This window comes from Grampus griseus (genome assembly GCF_964374135.1).
Source record: "Grampus griseus genome assembly, chromosome: 14".
NCBI classification, from domain to species: Eukaryota; Metazoa; Chordata; class Mammalia; order Artiodactyla; family Delphinidae; genus Grampus; species Grampus griseus.
In genome coordinates this window covers 74,402,453-74,417,550 of record NC_139008.1, presented here as the reverse complement: position 1 = coordinate 74,417,550, position 15,098 = coordinate 74,402,453, and the positions used below count along the sequence as shown (strand labels likewise).

Below are 15,098 nucleotides of genomic sequence, written 5' to 3'. Positions count from 1 at the left end.
TGGCCCAGAACCACCAAGAAAGGGCTGGATGCGGGGGCTGTGAGGAAAGGAGGCGTGCTGGGAGAGTGGGGGAGAGGAGAGGTGTGCGACGGGAGTGGAAAGGGAGCAGCCAGGGCTGGGGGAGGGGGAGAGGCAGAGCTACTAAGCCGTGGGCCAAGGAGGCGGGAACCACTCTGTCTTGTTTGCCCCACGCTGCACAGTGCCAGGCACATGGTAGGTGTCTAATTAGTACCTAAAGGACAAAAAGGTGGACCCAACCTGCCCTGTCCCCGCAGAGAGCCTCCTCTAATGTTTTCTTGTTTTTCTCGCAGGCTCCTGGCCCGGACAGCCTCTCGTCCCCAAAGGACCCCTGTGCTCAGGGACCATGGCGCACCCCAGACTCCGGAGCTGCCAAGGCGCTGCCTGGTGATCCGGCCGCGGCGACGCCAGGGGGGCGCGGGCGGGGACCCCGGGGGGCCGTCCATGCCCCGGGTGCGGCCGCGCCCCCTCCCCCTCCAGCCGGGCGCCTCCACGGCTGGGCGGCGTTCAGGGCCGCGGGCCTGTCCGGGTGCCCGTCGGGGGCGGCGCCCCGGCGGCCGCGCTAAGGCCACCATGTGACGCGGCGCCGCTCCGTCCTGCCACCAAGCGGCGACGCCCTGGTACCTCCCGTCCATGATCCTGGGCCCGGGCCCCTCGCAGGCCAAGCATGAGGCCGCGGCCCGACGGTCGGGGGCTCCGGGTAGGAGCGGCGCTGTCGCCCGCGATGCTGCTGCTGCTGCTGCTGATGCCGCCGCCGCCGCCGGGACCCCTGTGGGCGGCGGGCACGCCTGCGCCCTCGGCGTACGGGGCTGCGCAGAACGGCGCGCCGGGCGCGGGCCGCGTGAAGCGCGGCTGGGTGTGGAACCAGTTCTTCGTGGTGGAGGAGTACACGGGCACCGAGCCCCTGTACGTGGGCAAGGTAAAGTGGGACCCCGCACCCGCTGTCCCGCGCCCGGGACCCCGGAGACGCCCGCTGGTAGAGGCAAGGGACCCCAGTTCCCCTCCCCCCCAAATCCCAGTCCCTACTGCCTCCTCCCGGCTGCCCCTGGTCAGGAGCAGACAATAGGGTCATCACTCTGCTCCCATTACTACTACGCATCCTTCTCTAGTCCCTCTTCCTTCTGCATCTTAGAGCAAAGAGTACTAGTAGGGAGGGAAACCCAGTCCATCTTGTCGCTAGATGCATCTAGAATGGAGAAACGAGTTTGCACATCTGATCATGTCACTCACAAACTGTCCCCACTGTGTTTAAAATTCCTCAGTAGCTTCCCATGCACTTGAGGTCAAATCCAGATTCCCTCCCGCCGCTTGCCAAGACCGGCTCCTCCTCCAGCCTCATCTGCTGCCACGCTCGCTCTGAGTTTCCGACCACACACCCTTCTGATGCCCTTCTGATGGTCCCTCCGATGCTCCCACAGGCTCCTGCCAGCCCCGTCCCCCCTTATCTAGATTGTTTGCCTCCCTCAACTGCTCTGTCCTGCTCCGTTCTACTACTTCTGCTGCTTACTTTATCTCACACTCAGGCCTCTGCTCAAATGCCACTTCCTGAAAGAAGCTGCCCCTGACCACACCAGGCTGGGACAGACCCCTCTGCATGTGGCCATCCCTCCCTGTTATGTGCCCTCCTAGGTCCTGGTATCTTTCCTTCATAACACTTAACTATGCGTGTGTTTGTTTGATTATGCAATTAATGCATGTCTTTCCTATTAGATCGTGTGTTTTGCTCACCATAAAATCCCTAGTGCCTAGCACAGACATTGCTCACAAATTGTTCATTGAATGAATGAAGGAAGGAATGAAAGCTGCTTTCTCAAACTCTCTGAGTAAATGTTGCTTAACGTGGCAGAAGATCTGTGCCCTAAGAGTATAAGGAGCTGGGAAGGACTTTCGTTCATCCATTTAATCCCTGCGCCCCCAAGGGTGCGATGCTGGAGACACCCTGGTACATAAAAAGCTTCACAGGTCAGCCCCTGGCACTGAGTAGGCATTTAATAAGTGGTATGTGTTGGCTGGCTTCATGGAAGTGTTTTCTAAATGCCTGAGCTGGGTTTTGATGTATGAGTAGGAGTTTAGGCTGATGGGGAAGAGGGCATAGCCTATCAAAAGACATGGAGGCCTGACGGAACCTGGCTTTTTCAGAGACTTGTCCGCAGTTGAGATGTTGAGGTGGAGGGTGCTTATAGGGCAGGAAGAGCAGCGCAGTGCCCAGGGACAGTTCTCTGGCTTCTGCCGAGGCCAGTCAGCTTTCCAGGAAGTTTTGGTCAGCAGAGGTGAGGGGGGACCAACTGTGGAATTTCCTGTGTGCTTAAATGAGTCTGAGAATTGGGAGGCTGACCAGGCTGCTCAGTTCAAGGCTCATGGCTCAGGACCCTCGACAAGGAGGAGAGGAAAGTTTGATGTAAACCTTGTGGGTTTGTCTTGCAGGAAACCCAGATTCTCACTGGTCTAGATACAGTCATCCCTGGTCCTTGGCTACTCTCCCCTCCATACATGTGGCTGAAGTTGATCCCCACAACAGAGCAAAGTGAAGATTTGACAGAGCACAGAGAGGTTCATGTCTCTGCTCAAGGTCACCCAGCAAACTAGTGGCAGAGCCTAGGACTCCTGACTCCCAGCCAGGGCGGTGAGATGGTGGGGCTGGTAGAATGGGGTGAGGGGAGGGGGAAGGAGGAGCCAGTGCCAGCTGGGCAGTAGCTAATGGTGAGGCAGCTAGGGATGCAGACTTTGGAGCCAGACATGCCTGAGCTCGAGGCCCGGTTCTGCCAACCAACCCATTAACCGTATTGCCTGAAACAAGTTACTTCACCTCTCTGGACCTCAGTCTCTTCGTCTGTAAAAGTGGGGCTAGGGGAGCCCACTTCTGAGGGTTGTTGAAAGGATTACAGAAGAAAACTGAGCACAGAAAGTGTTCGGCCTGTGGCCTGGTTGTTTGTTTATTATTGTTTTCTCATTATTCCCACGTGAAGCACTTAACCCTTAAACTGCAAGGTAGAAATCGTTCCCTTTTGTGGGCAAGGAACTGGAGGCGCAGAGAGGGCAGGCAGACAGTGGGCAAGTGGCTTAGCCAGGATTGGAACGTGTGTTCTGATTCTCCAAACATCTCCAAGACCTCCAGGCCTGGGAGAGAGATTTTGGTCCAGGAAGCCCCAGAAAGTCAGGGAAGGACTCTGACACATCTCCCTGAATGTCAGCTGTCGTGGTCTCAGGCGCCTCAGCCCGCTTGTCTACCCGGAAGCTGGGGCTCTGAGAAGGCTTCCTCAGCCGCTCACCTCCTGAAAAGATGAGAGAAACCAGCCGCTGATTCACCACTTGCAACCTGCATCCACCTAGCCATTATCGCCATGAGTCAAACGCCGCCCCTATTGCCTTGAACCACAGTCTGTCGGCGATGGGGGGACCCTAGTAAGTCCCTGCCTTAGAAGATGGGGAAGCTGAGGCTAGAGGCAGAGAACATCATGCCAAGGCCAGTTAGCTTTCCAGAGAGTTTGGATTAACAGAGATGGGGTGAGACCAGCACGGTGGTAGAACCAACCCCAAGAGACGAGGCTCTCCTGACACCGGGTCTGGGCCCAGTGCAATTTTTAAAAAAATTTTTATTGGAGTATAGTTGATTCACAATGTTGTACAGCTATACAGCAAAGTGAGTCAGTTATACATATACATATATCCACTCTTTTTTAGATTCTTTTCCCATATAGATCATTACAGATTATTGAGTAGAGTTACCTGTGCTGTACAGTACCGTCCTATATTAAGCATCTTCTATTAGCTGAACACTGTGCCCAGCCCTGGGGGTCTTCTCTTCACAGCAGCCTCTCGCAGCATCCCCACTGCTGTCATGACTACGTTATCTTCCCCCTCCATCATCTTCACCCAGAGCCCCTCCTTGCTTACTCTCAAGGCCACCTACAGAAAAGCACGCCATGCAGGAAGGAGAGAGAAGTTTCCATCTCTTTGCAAACATGTGCCCAAAGCACCCTTTCTTGTGAAAGATGGTATAGTGTGTGGTTCAGGGAGGCCAACCAGAGCCAGACTGCCAGGGCTCAAATCCCAGCTCTGCTGCTGATTCCCTCTCTGACCTTGGCACATTATTTAACCTCTCTGTGCCTTAGTTTCTTTATCTGCTGAGTGAGGCTATACCTGGCACCTCCTCAAAGAGTTGCGGTGAGGATTCAATGAGTTAGCATATGTCAGGAACCTGGAGAGCACCTGGTATGTGCCCAGTAAGTATTAGCTTTTATTATGATGGGTCTCACCTGTTATTTCCACCACCTAGAGTATGCATAGATACTATGAACCCCTGCCCCCAATTCCGAAAGCCTTCTGGGCAACCTGATGTCCTAGTTTCTCACCACAAAGTAGGGGGACGTGGTTGCCAGCCCACCCCTCGCTCTAGGAATATGAGCTCAGCCTTTTAAAAAAACCACCTGTCCCCTTTCCAGCCAAGTCCCACATTTGTTCAAGTGGTCGTGTGCATGCATGCACACACACACTCATACCATGCTCTCTCGCTCTTCAGGGAAAAAGGACTTCTCCACGGTTTCAGTTAATTCACTGCTTCCCGGTCCCCCGCCCCAGGGAGCCATAGGGAGCATCTGTCCTTGCCGAATTCCAAAGGTAGCTTAGCAACAGCACCATCAGCCGAGTGAACCCTGGGCACCCAACGGTAACCTATTTTACAACTGCCTCCTCCATCACTCACCGCCAGGCTCCTGTCAGCACCTGCAGGAACCACTGGCCCCAGTCGTTGTCACCAGGGCCCCACACCAACAGCTCCCTCTGCTGTCCTGCCCCCCCTACTCCCCACCCCCGGCAGCCTGGCTCACCTCTTCCCCTCACCTTCTCACAACACCCACCCTCAAAGCAACCTACCAACATTTCCATATAATCTGGGTACTTGGACTAATCCCTTTTCCGAACTGTAATTTCCCCCGAGGCTTCTGTCAGCTGGATGTGGATTTTGTAGGATTTTTAATTTCTTTTTTTTTTTTAAAGAGAGAATTATGGGGTCAGCACTTATGACCAACTCCTGTGGGCGGTGAGATCTATTTTAGATATGCGTCAGGATTAAGGTGAGGAGGAGAGCAGATTTAATTAAGTTGCTAATATTTAAAGAAAATTGATGAACTCCTGGTTTACGAGTAGCACAGACATGAGCAAACCCCTCGTTCCAGGGGAGGCTTTTTATTTGATTTGCTTTCCGTTTAAATCCTGGACTCGTTTTATTTGTGTAGCCGCACTGTCCGTTTAATTGTCTTTAATAAGGGAAACGTACCTCTGCTTGCATTTAATTTTGATTTAATTAGGAGGAAGTAATTAATGGCCTCGTAAATCCCATTTTTCAGCCCCCCAGGATGAGAAGCCATCACTCTGGTGTTTTTCATGTTGTTTATGATCCAGGGCTGGGGCTTAGGGAGGGGGAATTCCCTCAGGGGCCGTCTACACTCGATGCAAAGAACCGAGGATGTGGAGCCAGACAGGCCTCGGACTGCCTCTTGTTAGCTGTGTGGCTTTAAGTATGATATGGGCCCTCTCTGAGCCTCAGCTTGCCAAACTGTACAGTGGGGAGAGGATAATCTGAGTCCCAAGATCATTATGAGCTATCAAGGAGGTAACAGTAGGGGGTCTAGAAGTGTGCCCAGTGATTGACCTTCCAAGTCTAGCTCAGGTGCACCTGGGATTTAACAGAGTGACTGGATCCTCCAGAAATCCCAGCAGACAGTTGGAGAATTCTAATGACAGCTGTATATTTCATTATTCATGTATTCAATGTTTGGTGCTGTGGCCTATCCTGGGGACCAGGGAGCAATGAACCGCCATATGCTTGATCCTCAGGGAGCTCACCATCTCACACACACATACACACACACGCACACTCACACTCACCTGTCCCACTCCCCCTGTATTTTCTCTGCATGCATTGTCAGGACAGCTAGCGTGTGCCAGGCGTGGGGAGTTCAGACAAAGACAAATCAAAGTTAGTCCCTGCCCCTGAGCCCCATGACAACTGAGGAGACAGATTGCAACACGAAGGTGTTACAGGGGAGTGTGGAGCAGAGGGGAGTGTGCATGGGACAGGGGTACAGAGCAGCGGGAGGGCAAATGGGAAGGCATCTGGGAGGGCTGCCTGAAGGAGGAAACAAGCTGAGTTTAAAAGACAAGAAGATATTGCATGATGGCCCCTGTGTCTCCAGTGGGTCAGGATTTGAGCCTATGGTTCTCGTGTCAGGAGATGGGGGAATGAACTAGATGACCCTCAATCTCTTCTGAGACCAGGTTCCAGGAAAGGAGAGAAAACTCATCTTCACTGAGCACTCACTGTGTGCCAGGAGCTCCCACATATTATCTGATGAATCTTTGGACTCTATGGGGAAGCATTATCCATTTCATTTATAGATGAGAAAACTGAGGCTCAGAGGAGGGTAGCCTCTTGCTCAGGGCCAGGCAACAAGTGGGTGACAAAGCTGACGCTGGCACCCGGCCATTCCTGAATACAAGGCCCATCACCTCTCCTGATCTGTGCCCTGAAGTCCTTTTCCAAAAGATAAAATGCATAAGATAGAGGCTCAGATTGAAAAGGCCATCGATAACCATGGCCTGCGGGTACAGGGTGGTACAGGCCTCTCCCCCAGCCGTGAAGCCCAGTGAATGCCCTGTAACCTATTCCATCTTCCTTTCTCCCGCTTCTTTAGCCAGAAACGTTGTAAGTGGACTAACCAGGTTCCAAAGGCTGCAGAGGGACTAACCTGCGCTTTGGAATCAAACAGAACTAAGCCCATCTCAGTCTGTTCACCTGGAAAATGGGGAGATATTTACATAGGCCACAAAATTAAATTAGATTTCTGCAGAGGCCTGCAATCCGGCACATAGTAGGCGCTCGGTCAATAAGAGCACCGTCCTCCAGCCTCATAGCTGAGATTCTTGAGAAATACCCTCCTGGAGTAGAACCACAGGCACTTCTCCTCCACTCCAGAGCCAGGACCCAGGCAGGTGGGGCGAGCAGCCCCAACCCAGCCCAACTCTGCCGCTCTGAGCTCTCAGCTTCTCCGCAGGCCGACCAGCCCTGTTCGGACTCTGCAGTCCCCAGAGAGTAGCCACTGCACCCCACTGTGAGCTCTGTGTCGTGCTTCACGGAAGAGCGTCAGTGACATCACTACTGGGTTCCACTCCCTCCTCCCCCATCCTCAATGGTAGGTGATCCCTGGCCAGGGTCTGAGATAAAATGTCAAGGGCACCAGGGACATGATGGAGACAGAAAGGGAAGGAGACAGCCACTTACAGAGTGTGTAGGTCATTACCAACATGCTCACGTTTCATCTTCACCACACCTGTGCGAGGTAGGACTTGATCTGATTTCTCAGATGGAAAAACAGACCCAGAGGGGTAAAATTAACAAGCCATGCAGGTTGATCGCAACATTAGTGAGCCGTGGGATCAGGAGATTGGCTTCCTGCACTTAGCTGGGTGACAAAGCAAATGACCTCCCCTCCCTGTGCCTCAGTTTCCTCATCTGAGAAATGGGAATAATAATAATGTTTCATAGGGCGGTGACGAAGACTAATAAGATTACAGGTGTTAAGCATTCCCCCAAATGGTATCTATTCTCCCACACTCTTTGGGAATGTTTACTGATTAAATAAAAGCTCGCAACAGGTCTGATTGGAAAGTGGGTGGAGGCACCCTAAAAGGGAACACGTTTGCCCTCTCCTGTCCCCAGCTCCCCTGGGCAAAGGTGGAGGAAGAGCATAAACAGCAAACAGCAGAGACAGGTCTCCTCATCCCCAGCACTGCCGGTGATTCAGGGCTGATGTCTTGAGATAATTTTATTGGGGGTATTAAACTGAGTTATGAGGTTTTTACAATCCAGCCACTTATGAGAAATCTATTAACAGTAACTGGACAGGAAGAAGGCTTCACAGTGGAGCCCAGGATGGGCATTAATTGGGGCAATCCATAACAGGACAGGGACCCGGAAAGTTTCCACCCAACGCCTCCATTTACTCCCTGCAATTTCTGCTGAGAATCAGCAGACTCGCCAAAAAGAGAGAGATGCCCATTAATCGGCTAATGAAATATGAAAATGTTTATGGGCCATTCAATCTTCCAAATAGCACTTCTATAATCCACCCTTCAGACACAAAGTTCCACCAGCAGAATTTATACTCAGACTCCTCCTGCATGGCGGGGGGTGGGCTTTCATCCCTCTTCATGGTGATTTCATTGGCACCTGTTATCCTGCTGAGTGGGCTGGGGTACATGCTGTCCTGGCCCGAAAGGAGCCTTAGGGATTTTCTTGTTCACGTCCCATCTTTGCGGAAGCTTAGAGAGGAGCAGGGACCTGCCCAAGGTCACCAGCTTCATTGGATGCATTTTCCTCTGCTCAGAGCTGCCTCAGAGATTTGGACGTTGAAGGATAAGGACTTGGGCGTTTCTATTTGGGAGAACAGTCCCTCTGCTGGTTCCTTGCCCAGGAGATCTCAGTGCAGTGAAAACAGCCTGGGTTCTGGAGCTTAACAGTGCCTGGATTAAATCCTAGTTATATATAGCTAACATTTAGTAATAATATAATAATAACGATAGCTACCATTTATGGGACACTTATTATGTCACAGGCAGGGCTGATTTTCAGCTAGTACAAACTGGTATAGTTGTGCCGGTTGTTAAAATAGTGAAAAAGCTCCCCACCTGTGGTACATAGTCTGTTTCCTCTCCCTTGCCTCAGCCTCCTCAGCCCCTCCGACCTGTCTGTGATCCAGCATCCAAGGGGTTCCCATCTGAACCAGCAGGGGCTTTGCTGCAGTACCACTCCATGGGCAGTGCCTCTGCCGGGCTGGCCGTTACATATTGTGTCACCTGGTGCCAGGCAGGTGCTAAGGGCTTTATGTGGACTTTATGCTCAATTAACCCCTCCGGCACCTCTAGAAGGAGGTGCTATTATGACCCACATGTTAGAGAGGAGGCAGCTGAGGCCCAGAGAGGTACAGTGACTTGTGCGAGGACTCACAGGGAGGTGATGCTGGAGCCGAGGCTGGACCAGGCTGGACTGCCTGTTCTGCCGCCATGGGCTCCTCCCAGGAGGCCTGAGGATGGAGTGAGAAAGCCCAGGCTGTGGACCAGGCCGGTTCCTCCAGCAGTCTGACCTTGAGCAAATCATCCTATTTCTCTAATCCTCAGTGGGAAAGTGAAAAAAAAAAAAAAATCTGCAAAGTGACGATAGCAAAACCTACTCTAGTAGGGATTTTTTTTAATATTTATTTTATTTGTTTTTATTTATTTAATTTTTTAGGCTGTGTCGGGTCTTAGTTGCAGCATGCGGGATCTTTCGTTGCGGCACGTGGGCTCTTCGTTGCAGCGCGCGGGCTTCTCTCTAGCTGTGGCACGCGGGTTCCAGAGTACGTGGGCTCTGTAGTTAGCGGCCCGCGGGCTTTCTCGTTGAGGCGCGCAAGCTCAGTAGTTGTGGCGCGCGCGGGCTTAACTGCCCCGCGGCATGTTCCCCAACCAGGGATCCAACCCGCATCCCTCGCATTGGAAGGCGCATTCTTTACCACTGGACCACCAGGGAAGTCCCCTAGTAGGGATTTTTTTTTTTTTTTTTTAAAGAACTCTGAACCAGATAAGTATGTAAATTGCTTAGTACACTGCCTGGCACATAACAGGTGCTCCTCCAATTTGCATCCCCTTTCCCCCTCTGTCCCTTAACTCCCTGTCCCCGGCATGTGCCAAGCCCTGAGGCTGACTCTCCAGGTACCAGATGAGTAAGAAAATACCTCCGGGGGCTCAGAGACTAGGGATCCTGGACCTATAGCTCAGAGTGAGGTCATGGCCAGCAGCTTGGAAATTTGTTAGGAATGCAGATTCTGAGGCCCCACCCCAGACCTCCTGGGTCAGAATTGCTTTTTACCAGGATCTTCGGGTGATTTGCATGCACATTGAGATCTGAGAAGCGTGGCTGCAGCAGTCCTACAGGCTGAACGTGATAATGATGACTTGCTGTATTGCAAAGATCTTGGAGGGGAATGGTGGGGTTGGAGGTAGGGGCAGGGAGGGAATCCATAAACGCTTTTGGGAAGAGGCGGCGTCTGAACTGAGCCTCGCAGGATGAGTAGACTTTCCGTAGACAGAGAAATAAGGACAGGGCGCTCGAGGAAGCAGCAGAGAGCTGTGGAGGTGGTTCTGATTTCTTTGTAAGGGCGATAGGGAGCCATGGGAGAGTTGCAGGCGGGGGAGGACGTGTTCAGGTCTGCCCCTGAGGCTGACAGCTCTGGCGGCAGAGGGGAAGGTAGATTGCAGGGGCGGGGCTGGAGCAGGAAAAGCCATGGCGGGCTAGTGAAGCACTCCAGCCCAGACAGTGAGGCCTGGGACCGGGATGACGCGTGACTTCCCCAGCCTCAGTGTCTTCACTGAAGAATGGGTATGTCAGAGAAGAGATGTGCTTAGGCACAGGCCCCCTGTGGGACTTGGCCAGGGGGAGTGCCAGGAGGAGCCCCCACCCCAGCCTCCACCCTGCCTCCCCAGATCCACTCGGACTCAGACGAGGGTGACGGGGCCATCAAGTACACCATCTCAGGCGAGGGCGCTGGTACCATCTTCCTGATCGATGAGCTGACGGGCGACATCCACGCCATGGAGCGCCTGGACCGGGAACAGAAAACCTTCTACACGCTGCGGGCTCAAGCTCGGGACCGCACCACCAACCGCCTGCTGGAGCCTGAGTCGGAGTTCATCATCAAGGTGCAGGACATCAACGACAGCGAGCCCCGCTTCCTGCACGGCCCCTACATCGGCAGCGTGGCCGAGCTCTCACCCACAGGTGGGTTGCCGGCTCTGAGGGGCGCGGGGAGCCGGGGAACGGGGGAAGGGGAGCTGCCAGGTTGTGAGAAGGAGCCTGCTGCGGGGAGGGGCAGGGGAGACAGTGTATAGGTGTGAGCCCAGGTGCCCACACGGACTCAGGCACAGTCCCGGGCAGTCGCAGCTGCACTTCTGGACAGAGACACACACGTGATCTCAGGCACATACATGGGCACAGTCCCTATGTGGACATGGACCTACGTGCAAACACAGAGATGTACTTGGACATGCTTATACACCCACACAGAATCGCACAGGCCAAGACCCACTTACAAGCTCGGCTGTCCACGGCCCGGCTCAGGCACGGCCCCATGCGTGGACAGCATCGGGACAGTCACACACACAGGCATGGCTGTCCACCTGGACACGGCCCTTCCCCAGACTTCAACTCACCCAGACACAGCACAGCCCTTGGCCGCAACTCCCACACAAATGCAGGCACAACCGAACATGGGCACACCTACAACCTAAATCAACCAGAGTGGGCATAGCTGAAACAAGACCCCACCACACAACCAGACACGCCCTCACACTAGACACAGCTACGTGCAACGTCACCCAGGAAACAGCCCCTCACGTGGACGCAGCTTATGCACAGACACCTACCTAGACACAGGCGAAAGCCACAGCCAGACATCTTTACCATCCTGGGGTCGGGCTTCACCAGAGCGTAGCCGCAGACAGGCATGGGCACAGCCAGACGCGACAACCTCCAGACAGCTTCCTCCACGGCCCACAGGAAGCCCCAGTACACCAAGACCCAGCCACCTGGGGACACAGGCTCACAGAGGTGGCCGAACCCCCGGGCACAGATTCAGCCACCCCCTCCCAGGTGTGGCTGCAAACACCAGGGGCGCCGCACACACACAGTTGTAATAGAAAAGGCAGGACGCACACCGAAACACACATCTGCAGGAAGCCTTCAGACCCAGACATCCTCAGAAACACAGCAGCGGGACACTGAAAGGAAAGGTTGGATGAATCTGCCTTCCCCCACCGTAGGGCCCACAGGTAGTGGAACGACCATCAAGGTCCCACCTAGCCGAGGGCTCCTGGTAGAAGCTGGAGTCGTGGCGTGAGGGGCAAGCCAGTAGCTGCCACCTTCCCCACCGCGTTAGGCTAAGTCACCTGCAAGCTAGACCGGACAGGGAGCAGTGGCCCTAGGTCCTAGAACACGTGCTGTCGCTGACATACTGTGGCCAAGGGCTTGGCACTGCCTCTCACTTGGCCTTCCAGCTCTGCAGCTACATGGCAGAGGCCGGGGGAATTTGGGTTTTGGGGGAAGAGTGCAGTCAGCCCTGGCTTCCCCGGATTGGACCAGATCTGGCAGGTTGGTGGGTAGTGAGTGGGCAGCCGGTGACAGAAGAGAAGGGAGTGGACCGGAGAAAATGGTGAGCATGAAGGAATGGTGGGAGAACAGGGAATGGCGAGGGTGTGAATGTGGGTGTGGGCTGGCATTCACACACTCATGGTGCACGTGTGCCTGCTGTGCATACGCATCTCACACGTGCACAGGTGTGCCCCTGCACGGCCATAGCCTGTGTATGTGACAGGCTATGTGTCTGTTGAACGGATTCATTCATTCATTGAACAGATATGCATAGGCACTGGGGACACAGCGAGGAGAAGGTAGACCAGCCTCCCTGCTCTCTCACAGAGCGGACATTCTGGCCGAGGAAGACAGGCAGGAAACAAGTTAACAGATCATGGGTCTGGGAAGATGACACTGAAGCAAAGACTTGAAAGAAGTGACGGCATGGGCCCTAGGGAACAGCATTCCAGGCAGTGGGAACAGTACATGCAAAGGTCCCAAGGTTGAATTCCCTCTGAGGGGAAGCAGAAAAGCGACCAGATCACGCAGCCACGTGGTCATAGTCAGGGTTTTGCCTTTTAGGCTCAGCAAGCTGGGAAGTCAGTGGAGGGGCTTGTTCAGAAGAGTGACATGATGTGACTTAATTTTAACAGGATCCTGTGGCTGTTCCATGAAGATTAGATGGGAAGGTGGGGTAAGGGCAGAAGCAGATTGCCCGTTGAGAAGGATATTGCAGTTACCTAGGCAGGAAATGATGGTGGCTTGGAACAAGGTGGTACCAGTAAGGGTATTGAAAAGAGGTCAACTTCTGGATATATTTCAAAAGTATAGCTGAAAGCATTTGCTAATAGATTGGATATGGGGCGTGAGAGAAAGAAAATTCAAGGATGACTGTCGAGATTTTGACCTGGGCAATTATATAGATGGGATCTCCATTTACTGAGATGGGAGAAACAGCGGGAGGAACAGATTTTGGGGGGATGGAGGGAAATCAGGAGTTTGGTTTCAGACTTGCTAAGTTGGAAGTATTTATTAGAAAGCCAAGGAGAGATCTTGGAAAAGGCAGTTCAGTATACAGGTTCAGCAGCAAGGTCTGAGCTAGAGAGATAAATTTGGAGGTTGTCCATGGCAAAGACCCAGGGAGCACTTAGAACTCAATTTTGCAAGTGGGGAAACTGAGGCTCAGAGCAGGAGTCCAAGGTCACACAGCAAGTGAGAAGTAGCTTAAAGCCCTGCCTTCCCAGGTCCAGCAGCCCTCACTCCTGGACTCAAACTCTGGCCAAAGGAGACATGGCCCTCTCTCCAAGCAAAACTGAACTGCATGTTTCTGCATGGAAAAGGCTAGAAAGATGACGAGAGAGATAAGGCTGGAGAGGGAAGCTGGAATCATATGCGAAGGACTTGAGGGAAGCACATAGCCTGGGAAAGGCTTAAGCAAGGAAGTAACACGGGCAAACTTGCATTTTAGAAATTCCCCTCTGCTGTGGGGTGGAGAGTGGATGGGGATGAGGGATCCAGAAGGAGGTGCAGCCCCATATGCGCCATGGTGGCTTGCCCATCACCACTTCACTCACTTCAACTCCGAGTGGTGGCAGGACTGATGTCAACATCCCCATTGAACAGATGGGAACACCAAGGCTCAGAGAGAGGAGAAGATGTACCCACAGTCACATAGCAAGTCAATGACTGAGCAAGTTGGGCTTGGCTCCCAGGCTGTTGGAGCAGCAAGCTTCCTGTGTCACTCGTGGGGAAAGTGAGACCGAGAAAAGGGCAAGGACTCATTCAAGGTCACCCAGAGAGTGGGAGGCAGCGCCAGCCCCCAGCTTCATGAGCACGGCCCCAAGGAACCCCAGCCCTGCCTCACCTTCCTCTCCCGGTCCACTGACTCTGACATTCTGCTCAGGAAAAAGTGGGGACTTAACTAGGACAAGCCAGGGGAACCCAGGAGGGGGAAAGAGGAAGCAGAAATTAAATTAGTTTGTTTCATTTGAGCAACTTTTTGAAGGGGAGGCAAATCCGACACTGTGGTGCTTACAGAGACTCCAGGCGGCTTTGAAAATCAGTTACAATTACTGAGCTTCCTGATCTGGGCTAAGCGGGGCGGGGCCGACAAGCAGCACCAGGGTCTGGGCGGCTTCCCGAGATCAGAAGAAGGGACACAGCCTGGAACATGAAAGGCAGCAGCGCTCACCATTTAAACCACTCACAGCTTAAAAGGGAAGGGAGGTGTGCCGGGGGCATCCAATGAGCCATGCTTCTGAGGAGGGGCACGCCAGCCATGCTGAGCCTAATGTGGTGAAGCGGGTCCTGCATCTGACCGCCAGGAGGCCCGGCTCCCCGCGTGACCTTGGGAAAGTCCCTGCCCCTCTCTGGCCCCCAAATTCCCTTTTGAGCACGGAGGGGGCTCATTCATGCCTAGATGTTTACTGAGTGCCTACTCTGTGCCAGGCACTGTTCCAGGCATTGGGGATTCTTAGAAAGCCTACATCTAGAGCAAGGAGAGAGACAGGAAAGAAATAAACAAGTCAACATATAAATGCACCCTGTGGTGTAAGTGCTGTGAAGAATAAGGGAATTGGGAGTTATACTGGGGGAGTGCTATTTTAGAGGGGTCAGGGAAAGCCTTTCTTTTTTAGAAAGGCTGAAGAAACCAAGGGAATGGACAAAGGAGAAGAAGAAACCAAGGGAATGGACAAAGGAGAAGAAACCGAGGGAATGGACAAAGGAGCTATGTGAAACAGTGGTTTTCACAGTTTATTGTGCATCCAGGTTACTTGGAGGACTTGTTAAAACACAGATGGCTCCCCTCTCCTCCCCAGGGTTTCTGATTCAGTAGGTCTGGGCTATTAGAAATGTTTGCTTTTTTTTTTTTTTTTTTTTTTGCGGTACGCGGGCCTCTCACTCTTGTGGCCTCTCCTGT

At 53.3% G+C, this 15,098-nt stretch overlaps 1 protein-coding gene across 1 annotated transcript in view; it reads left to right on the top strand.

The window, feature by feature from the left end:
• Nucleotides 1-685: 685 nt before the first annotated feature.
• CDH22 (cadherin 22) overlaps nt 686-15,098 on the top strand; it is a gene marked incomplete at both ends in the record, with an annotated part of 70,103 nt that continues 55,690 nt past the window's right edge. Inside the window, 2 exons of the mRNA XM_082671084.1 lie at nt 686-937; nt 10,534-10,828. Coding sequence (XP_082527210.1) covers nt 686-937; nt 10,534-10,828 — 547 coding nt within the window. The remainder of the gene's footprint in view (nt 938-10,533; nt 10,829-15,098) is intronic.